The sequence below is a fragment of the Oikopleura dioica genome, chromosome XSR (genome assembly GCF_907165135.1).
Source record: "Oikopleura dioica chromosome XSR, OKI2018_I68_1.0, whole genome shotgun sequence".
Classification (NCBI taxonomy): domain Eukaryota; kingdom Metazoa; phylum Chordata; class Appendicularia; order Copelata; family Oikopleuridae; genus Oikopleura; species Oikopleura dioica.
In genome coordinates this window covers 182,172-191,644 of record NC_137294.1, presented here as the reverse complement: position 1 = coordinate 191,644, position 9,473 = coordinate 182,172, and the positions used below count along the sequence as shown (strand labels likewise).

Below are 9,473 nucleotides of genomic sequence, written 5' to 3'. Positions count from 1 at the left end.
TACGATGAGATTTGATCTTGAGCGCCGTCTGGTTGGAGCCCAGAAACCTGTGTTGAAAACCTGAGTCAGGGTCCTGAAAAAGGTTTAATTTAAGAATCGAGCCGTCTTTCTGAACCCTGACTCAGGTTTTTGCACAGGTTGTCGAGCCTAGTTCAAATACTCTGAGCTTGGCAACCTGTGTAGAAAACCTTAGTCAGGGTAACTCAGGTTTTCTACTCATTTTTTTTCTGAAGAAATCTCGTCTTTTTTCTCGAAAAAGGGTTTGCCAAAATTGAGTTGGTCAATTACGTGAGCGAAGAAAGAACGCTGGCCCTGGCTCCTCCTCTTCAGTAAGAGCATTCTAGTGCGGTCGCGCGAATTCCATCAGCGCAGGGCGAAAGCTACCGATTTACAAAAACAGCGTAAGCTACTTTCTAAACCGCCGCTCCCGCTCCCGCCGCCGCCAGAATCGAAACTCAAAGTCGTCTTTTCGACTCAGCCAGACTACTGTGGTCTTTGCACTGCCTACCTTTAGCTACCGTCGCCAGGGGAAGAAGAAAAGAAGGAGCTTTTTTAAGACCACCTTGGAATCAAAACAAGTCATGAATGAAACTACGCAGAATTTTTCTTCAAGGCTTTTTCTTTAAAAAAATAATCATCTTTATCCAATTTTTATTTTGGCGATTTTTCGCAAAGTTCTCGAAAAGCGAATCTTGCAAAGAACGAAGATAGAATTTTTCGAATTTTTCGCACTGAAAAAATGCGGAAAATGATCAGAATTGCGAAAAGTGCGAAAACAAGAAATGCGAATTTTTCGCAAAATTCTCGAAAAGCGAAAGTTCGAAAGAAGCAAAATTTTGAAAAGTACAAATAATAAAAAATTGCGAAAATCCGAAAAAAAACGAAAAAGTGCGAAAAATAGCGAAAAATGCGAAAAAAAAACGAAAAAGTGCGAAAAATATCGAAAAATGCGAAAACAAGAAAATGCGAAAATCTAACGCAATCTTTGAATTTAGTGCGAAAAATATGCGATTGCGAAATTATCGACACTTTTTAGCCTTTCAAAAAAGCCAGAAATGTTTAGTTGTTGTTTTGTGTTTAGTTTAAGTTTATTTATTTTAGTATAGGGTTGAATGAATCTGTAGCAGTGTGAAAAAAAGGGAATTTCACTCAGTTTTTTGGTTAGTTGATTTTGGACTGCTTTCGAGGCAGAATAAGGTTAGGTACAGAACGGCACAGTCGTTGTCCAAAAAAGGGAAAACAGATTGATACAGTCGGAGTTAGTACTGTCTCACTGATGCAGGGTCTCGGAAATTCGGAAGAGCGGAGTCTCGATTCGCGCAATTTTAGTAATCACGTGACTGAAAAAAAGGCGTTAGACTTTGAAGAAAGGGTTGAGAACTTACTAAGTAGCTGGAGATTCGAGAGCGCGAATCGTGGTCTTCCGAGTATCGCATAGAAACGGGGCCAGACATGTGAGCGTCGCGGTCGGAAGACTAAAACAGCTGTTAGCAAAGAGAGACAAGGCAAGGTAGATCGGTAGATAGATAGGGCATTTAACAGCCAATCAAGATGGCGAAAAGCGTTGAAAAAGCGCCATCACCTGGACGAATTGTGAATAAATAGAAGACAGAAAGAAATGAAAAATCAAACGATAAAATGATTCAGCAAATTCTTATTTTTCAAAATGCTTGATATGTCCGAATTGAAAAATTATTGGTACGATAAAATGAGACCGAATCATTAGAACCGATCAGTAGAAGAATTCGTCTAAAAATAACTGTGAATAAATAATAATACAATGAAAAATTCTTTTATTACAGAATCGTTTTTCTACGAAAAATTTTAAATCTTGATTAGTAGCTTGATAACGAATCTACCCTCAATATCCCGCTGAGAAGCAAGCGAACGTAGCGCCCTCTTTTGGATCCGTTTTCGAATAAATAAGAGTTCGAAAATTGGAAATGCACCAAAATATAAAATGAGAAGCACAAAAGTCACGTGGAAATTGACCGCGGTCGAAAGGTGAAAAAATCTGCTCGTACCTTACTGTAAGAATATCTGTTTTTTAAATCATTTGAAAATATACTTTGTTAAAATTCAAAATCTTTCGTTACTTACATGGGCAAGTCGGGATTCTTCGCCTTCGAGGAGTTTTCGGTGAATGTTGATTTCGAAGTCTAGCGCCAATTTGACCGCCAAAAGCTCTTGGTACTCGTGCAGTCGTTCCGTCATTTCCGTCTTCGTCTTGTCCAGCGCGTTCGTCATATTGCTGATCTGCTCTTGGTAGGAAGTGATCTCGCGGCGGTATCTAAAATCATAATTAAAAAAAACGATTGAAAAGCGGTGACGCGCGATAAACGAGAATGAAAAATTGCCTCAAAAATACGTTTTTCTTTTTCTCGAGAAATTGGTATTTGAAATTCAATATCGAAGCAGCGAAATAACTATAATTTGCGGCGTCTTTCCATCTTTCGATCTGCGGATTCGCGCGCCGAAGATTTGAGATTGAAGCGATGAGCAGATTAGAAGTGATTTTTAAAATTTCACGCTTTTCGTGTCTTATCGCCCACAGAAAAGATCGCCTTTCATTTTGGCGAGAAAGTGTCGCGTTTTTTTTTTGCTCAGCCCCTCAATCACCTACTGCTGCTCGTTTCTTTCTTTTTAGAACATGTTTTTAAGGATTTGCGCAAAGATAAAAGAGTGATGAAAAACGCTGATTTTTCAAAACGCAAGATAGTGATGTCTACCCCCTTAAATCAATTCAAAACTGACCCGAAAGTACGACCAGACGATGGCGCTTTTTTCGGGGTTTAAGTCACTCTGATTGGCTGTTGCGGAAAAAAATTTAAAATCAAAACTGGGTTCGGCAAACTGTATAAAAACCTGAGTCAGGGTCAAGAAAAAGCCCCAAACCTACCATCTCCATTTTTTTAAGCCCTGACTCAGGTTTCTACACAGGTTGCCGAACCCAGATTCGATTCTGAATCTTTTTTCTGCAACAGCCAATCAGAGTGGCTTACAACCCGGAAAAGCGCCATCGTCTGGTCGATTTTTACAAATATCTGAAACTGACCTATCCTCGACATCGGCCAACTGTCGCTCCAGGTAGTCCTTGTTGCTTCTGAGCGCCTCGATCTGCGCAGTGAGTGAAGAAAGATTGTTTCGATATTCGGTGAGTTCGGACTGCGACTCTTTGAGCCGATTGGCGTCGCGGGACACTTGGTTGTTGAGGTCGTTGAGCTAATTCAAAAAGTAAGAAAGAAAAGCGATATTCGGGGAAATACCTTTGAGTTGTACCAGGCTTCGGCTTCTTCTCTGTTCTTTTTGGCGGCGCTTTCGTACTGCGATCTGATGTCGCGCAGCAATTCGGACATGTCCGGTCCATGAGTGTCCACTTGCACCCGCACGTGGTCCGTCACCAACTGCGCCTTCAGCTCGTTCACCACCTAGAAACAAAGAAATAGAAAAAACAACCATGAACCCCCTTTTCGACCCTTATTTCTAGAACCACGCGTTTGATAATTATGCAAAAAGCATAATCCATTGGATTTTTTACTAATTTGCTTGTTCATGCAAATTTTCATAACGAATTTTTAGTCATCCAGTATTCCTTTTTGAGAAAGCTCCTAAATTAAGGGCTTCACCGTCCTAAACTAAATTTTTCACTCAAAAGTCGACGAAGATTCTGAAAGTCAAGAAGCCGCTTGCGGCTTCGAGTTTTGAAAATCAAAAGCCGCGCTTCGCGCGGCTTCAGTTTTTTGACTCGAAGTCGCAAGCGGCTTCTCGATTTTCAGAATCTTCGTCGACTTTTGAGTCAAAAATCTAGTTTATGACGGTGAAGCCCTTAATTCAGATTGACAATTTTGATCGTAAAGCGCTAGAAATCGTTTTTCGACTTATATTGTCATCCCAAAAACAAGCAGAGAGTTGTATATAAATTAATTTTGATTAATTAGTTAATTATTATGTTCCAACGTTAGGCGGCTCTTTTGTGACAACAGAAACGCGCTATATTTTTGGCGAAGGAGGAAGAAAGTGGGTTTATACTTTGAGAGCGGCGATAAGATCTGGCTCTCTTCCGCTGTGTCACAATTTTTGCACAAAGTGCTTCCTCCCTGTTTTCCACCTTTTCGGATTTTTAAAGAGCGCGATTACTCCAGAACAAAGCGCGATAAGGCGAATATTTGGAATACGGAAAAGCGTACGACTTTTGGTTACTTGCCTCCTGGTGCACCATATTTTCAAATTCTAGTTCCTCGCGGAGGGTGAGCAGCTTCCTCTCCAGATCGACGCGGGTTAAGGTGCACTCGTCTACGTTTTCCCGCAGATTGCGCAACTCCCGTTCCAGTTCTTCCCGCTCGCCCACCGCCGAGTTGTGTCTGAAAAGATAATTTTTAAGGGGGTACGGCTCGATAATAGACGTTTTTGAGAAGGAAGGATCTTGGCGAGGGATTAAGCTATATTTTGATGAAATAAATTAAGGGTGTCAGTGTGTTAATTTTTGAACAAAAGCAAGTTCGAAACTTAAATTTTTTATAGAAATTTTAAGGGGGTAAGGCTCGATAAACAGTTTTTTCTGCATTTTAGTGGAGAAAAATCCTTGAAATAATAAGGGTATCATTCTGCTAACTTTGGGATAAAATCGTCCGGACAATAAATTGCGCTTCTCGTTATCTATGTTCTACCCCCTTAAGTTAGTGTCTGGCAGCCAAAAAGCTCGCAAGCCGATAATCATTGAAACACTAGGTCTCTCTTAATTTGAGGAGGTCCTTAATCCAGCAAGCCAGGAACAATAAACTTCCACCCCAAATTCCATTCTTGAGCCAATTATTTAAGACGTTTTTTCCATAAATAATAGCAGTAATCCAATAACCCCTTCCCCGAAAGAGCATGCTCTTTTTTGCCGGAAATGTGAATTTTTTCATGAAAATTGAATTTAGAAAGAAGGAAAAATCAAATTGGGCCGGTGTGGGGGTTTCCCTGGCCTCTACTTTGAGACTCCAAGTAATTTGATCAAAATGTCACCGCAAGCGGGTCCTGTCAGGGGACACGTGATGTGACATTTTATTTAAAACCAGCAGTGCCCATTATCAATCCTGAACTTTGTCAAATTTAACCTGTCAAGACACAGCTGTACAAATTCCTGGTCCTTTGAAATCCATGGAAATTATTCAAAGTATCGATTTTTGTTGAAAAAATAAGGGTTTTAGAGGATTTTGCTAAAGGAGTAGGGATGAATAATCTCATAATTCAAGCGAAATTTATAATACTATAATTTTTAATACTAGAGTGATACCCTTATTTTATTTCGCCAAAAGAAAGTTTACTCTATTAGCTTTCAAATAGTTAAACAAAATAAGGGTATCACTCTTCTATTTTTGTACTAAATTTAAGAAAAATTTACTGCAAAAAATAGTAGAGTGATACCCTTATTTACCTATTTGAAAGCTAAAAGAGTCGACTTTCTTTGGCGAAATAAAATAAGGGTATCACTATCATAAAATTGGATATTTTAACCTTGAAGATAGGTTTTCGATGAATTCTTAAGGGTATCAAGTGGGTAAAAACTTACTCTTGTCTGAGATCGAGTACATCAGATCTGAGTCGTTCTAGCTCCGCTTCCAATAAGCTTTTGTCGTTGTTGAGCGTTTCCGTAATCTGTCTAAGTCGTCTGAGCTCGTTGACGTAGATTTCCGGCAAGTTGGAGTCGTACTTGACGGTGATCTGGCGCAGTTGCGCGTCGAGCAGCTTGTTCTGCTGCTCCAAGTAGCGCACGCGCTCGATGTAAGTAGCGAAACGATTATTCAAATCCTGAAGATTTAGATTTACGCCGGCAAAGCCCCGAAAGCAGCAGTTACTGAAGCAAAGAAAAATGGCGAATCAAACCGCACAATCATGTCAAAAGTCACGACCCTCCCTCTGCGGTAACGATTAACCATGTTAACATGGGCGGAAGTTACCAGCAATGTTCTTTCCCCATTATTCCTGGAGCCGGTGACGCAACATGGTCTGTATTTAACCACGAGGGGCCGGGACTCGGCAACTTGTGTAGAAAACCTGAGTCAGGTTATAAAGAGCTAAAATGAAAAGCCACGAAGCGGATTTTTAAACGAAGCAGTAAAGCTTCGCGGCTTTTAATTTACTTCTTCAGATCCTGACTCAGGTTTTCTACGCAGATTATCGAGCTCAGCCAGGAGCGAAATCTATTTCCCTGTCAATTTTTATCGTATTTTGAATGTGCTCAATTTTTCGGTCAAGACACAACATGAATATTGGTGATCATTTTTCAAAATCATAGTGAAACGTTTTTATCAGTTATTTTCCCCTGCGCGCTCTCATTATGGTTATTGAATCGCAGTAGCGAGAAATACGCCGTCAAGAAATTCGATCAATTTATTTTACAAAATTGATGATTTCGATAAAATCGGGTTCGGAGAGTATTTTTTCATAGAATAAACCTTACTTCATGGATCATTTAAATACTAATATTATTGACTCATTTCTACAAACTAATCCAACAAATTAACTAATTTTATATTTCAGTTTTTTCTCTTCTTATGGTGTTTGATTGTTACCTTGAGTTCTTCTTTTTCTTCATTTCGCATTTGTCTGAATTCGGGGCTGAGTGTTTCGGCGAGTTCGGCGAGGTCCTTTTCCGAAATGTAGCCGGCTGTGTTATCCCGCGAGTAGCGAGATCCAGAGTCACTGTCATAAGATGTCTGAACCAAAACAGTTAGTATTACAGTAATAAAAATCAAGTCTTTTTGGAAGTTGCGATAAGCAAGAGTGCTTTTCTGCTTGTTTTAATCGATTCCGTCTCAGCATGAGCGCCTGCCGAGATGATAAGTTATCAGCAGCGCGGGTTTTTATTCCTCTGTTTACGGAATAGCGAATTCTGACAAGCAATTTGGCAAGCCACCGCAAGGGACAAACCACGACGCTTTTATTTAACCACCCGGTCGGCGCCGAATTATTTAACTCGATCAAATGCCGGCTGCGCTTACACACGTGCTAGAACTTCTCTAAAAATACAAATGAAAAGTCATCCCTCAAACTCTAACTTTTGAGGCGCTCCCTATTGATAATTTCCTCGACCCAAAAATATATGACTTGGGTTAAATTTTGGGTTAAAAATCTGAAGGGCGACATTTTTGACTCAAAATTTCTTCAATTTTTAGCCCAAAATCAACCCAATCCATTTTTTGGGTAGAGAAAATTATCATTATGCTTAAATTCTTAAGGATCTCCCTATTGATATTTTTCGACCCAAAAATACGGATTCAGTTAACTTTTGGGCTTAAAGAAGCGAAATTTTTCTTTAATTTTTAACCCAAAAGTTAACCCGCTCCATATTTTTGGACCGAGGAAAATATCAATAGGGAGAGCCTTAAAAATTTGAGTCAAAGGTTGAGGGATGATTTTTCTTAATAAATTTTATTTGGGACTCCCTTTTTAATGGGGGACCCTTAATTCTGTAAAAATAGCCGATTTGAAAGGTCTGAAATTGGAAAAGAAAGTGTCGCCCACGATTTGAAAATTGAGGATATGCGCATGTAAAAATATTATTATTCTGCGATTGGGAGATTAGGGGCGCGTCTTCCTGCGGGGCGCCCTGTCATATCTCTCCGGATCCGTGACCGGGATGGAATGTCGGGTACCTTGAGTAATCCCTTCCCCGGCTTCTCTCTTTTTCCTCTTTCTAGCGCGGCAAGGTCAAATCGCTTTCTGACAAAATACTTGACGATGATCAAATCGGGCATCTTTTTCCATTTAAAATTTTCGCTTTCAGTTTTAAAAGTTGAAAAAGTTGCTAATTTAAAAACGACCGATTTCTAGCTCCGATTTTAGCGCTAAAAAACAAGAGCGGAGAGCTAAATTGGCGGAAAATCCGGCGATTTGGAATAAAACCTACTTTGGAACCGATTTTGGACGCTTTGCTGGTCGCCTTCTTGCTCATGGCGGCGTTGGCGGGGAGGGGTTCGGACGAGACTGGCAAAACTTGGCGAGGAGATGCTTTTCCTTCTCTAGAAGATTTTCTCGCAAAAGACAGAAAAGGGTCTGAGCGGCGAGCGCAGCGACTGGCCCGGCCCGCGGCCACGTCAGAACGCAAAAAGGGATTTTTACGAGTCCCTCTTTCTCAATGTTCCACTCTAATCATCTGCCAATTATTTACCCTACCTCGCACGTCTTAACCCGCAGCCTCACGCTTGCCCCAAAAAGCGCCCCTACGACCCCATTTTCTTCCTTGATTCCAAAAATCAAAAGGAAAATGAGTTATTTTTGAATGTTCAATTTTTGAGCCAAAATTTTAAATATCGGAAAAAATAATCATTTAGGCTATTTAAAAAGAGCTTAAATTTAAGGGAGTAGACACTAGAAATTTCTCTCGAAATTTTTTTGTCTAAAAATTAAGGGCTCTGCTTCAATTTAAGCCAAAAGATAAGGGTATCGCTCTACTAAATAAGACTAAAAAGTCCCTTTAAAAACATGATTTATTGATGTCCACCCCTTAATTCGAAAAATCGTTTTTGTAAATTTTGTGCCATTTTATCATTTTTCTTGGAAAATTTAATTATTTTTGATGGGAAAATAACTTTAAATTTTTAAAGTTTTTTAAAAGTTATTTTTATAAAGTAAACTCACCGTCATAAGAAAGAAAAAATAAAAAAGAAGAAAAAGTGAAAAAAGCGCCTCTCGAAACTCTTGAAATGGCGGCGCTTAGAACGAAGTTGGACAACGTTAAACAAGCGGCGATAAGGATGGAGCAGCTGACTTCTTTCTTCCGCTTACCTTTCTGCGGTGGATTGGGCGATGACTACCGCGGCCCAGAGTCGCTAAAGAGTCCATACTCTCGCTTCTAAAGTTAGACGTTCAGTAATTAAGTGATTTTTATGAAAGAAAATATCAGTCCAAAGTACCAGTTGTCCATGAGGGACCGGTTGATATAGTTATTGCTCAATTTTATCAGAGTTTCCATCTCTGCTCGAGCTATGAAAATCAAAAAATAAACTCAATTATGGTTTCTTCAAAAAAACTCCCTAAATAAATATCTTCAAAAATTTACAATCTACATTCATTTTTTTGGAATCTGGAATCAAAAAGCCTGAGTCAGGCTCGAAAAGAGCTTGAATAAAAGCGGCTTCGCCAAAAGTTTGAAGTAATAAATAGACTGAAATCTTGAGGTCGCGGCTTTTTTATGAAAGCCGCAATTATTACCATTTCAATCTACTTCAAACTTTTGGCTAAGCCGCTTTGCGGCTTCGTTTAAAAAGCCGCTACGCGGCTTTAAATTAAAGTTTTTAGGAGCCTGACGCAGGTTTTTGACTTTAGACATCAAAATTTTAAATGTAAAATCATTTGTAAAAATTTCTTTTTAGAGTTTTTTCGAAGAAACCATAACTGAGTTTATTTTTTGATTTTCATAGCTCGAGCAGAGATGGAAACTTTGATAAAATTGAGCACAATCCCCAGTTAATCTTGGATCGGTACCC

The 9,473-nt window shown here is 39.5% G+C and overlaps 1 protein-coding gene across 1 annotated transcript; it reads right to left on the bottom strand.

The window, feature by feature from the left end:
- Window positions 1–1,167: 1,167 nt before the first annotated feature.
- LOC145707505 (vimentin-like) lies at window positions 1,168–8,047 on the bottom strand. Its single transcript, XM_081785041.1, has 9 exons — window positions 7,895–8,047; window positions 6,558–6,701; window positions 5,555–5,793; window positions 4,205–4,361; window positions 3,267–3,428; window positions 3,056–3,222; window positions 2,101–2,290; window positions 1,386–1,475; window positions 1,168–1,340 (listed from the first exon to the last, which is right to left on the bottom strand). The coding sequence occupies exons 1-9, from the start codon at window positions 7,937–7,939 to the stop codon at window positions 1,326–1,328; spliced, it is 1,209 nt and encodes a 402-aa protein (XP_081641167.1). The 5' UTR covers window positions 7,940–8,047; the 3' UTR covers window positions 1,168–1,325.
- Between the last annotated feature and the right edge of the window lie 1,426 nt (window positions 8,048–9,473).

Bases quoted from the DNA above. Each gene is read 5' to 3' on its own strand.
- LOC145707505 (XM_081785041.1), bottom strand. From the start codon at position 7,939: ATGAGCAAGAAGGCGACCAGCAAAGCGTCCAAAATCGGTTCCAAA. The intron at 4,362-5,554 runs GTAAGTTTTTAC...TTATCTTTTCAG, and splicing joins GTACTCGATCTCAGACAAGA to ACACAACTCGGCGGTGGGCG. The intron at 3,223-3,266 runs GTATTTCCCCGA...TTTTTGAATTAG, and splicing joins AAGCCTGGTACAACTCAAAG to CTCAACGACCTCAACAACCA.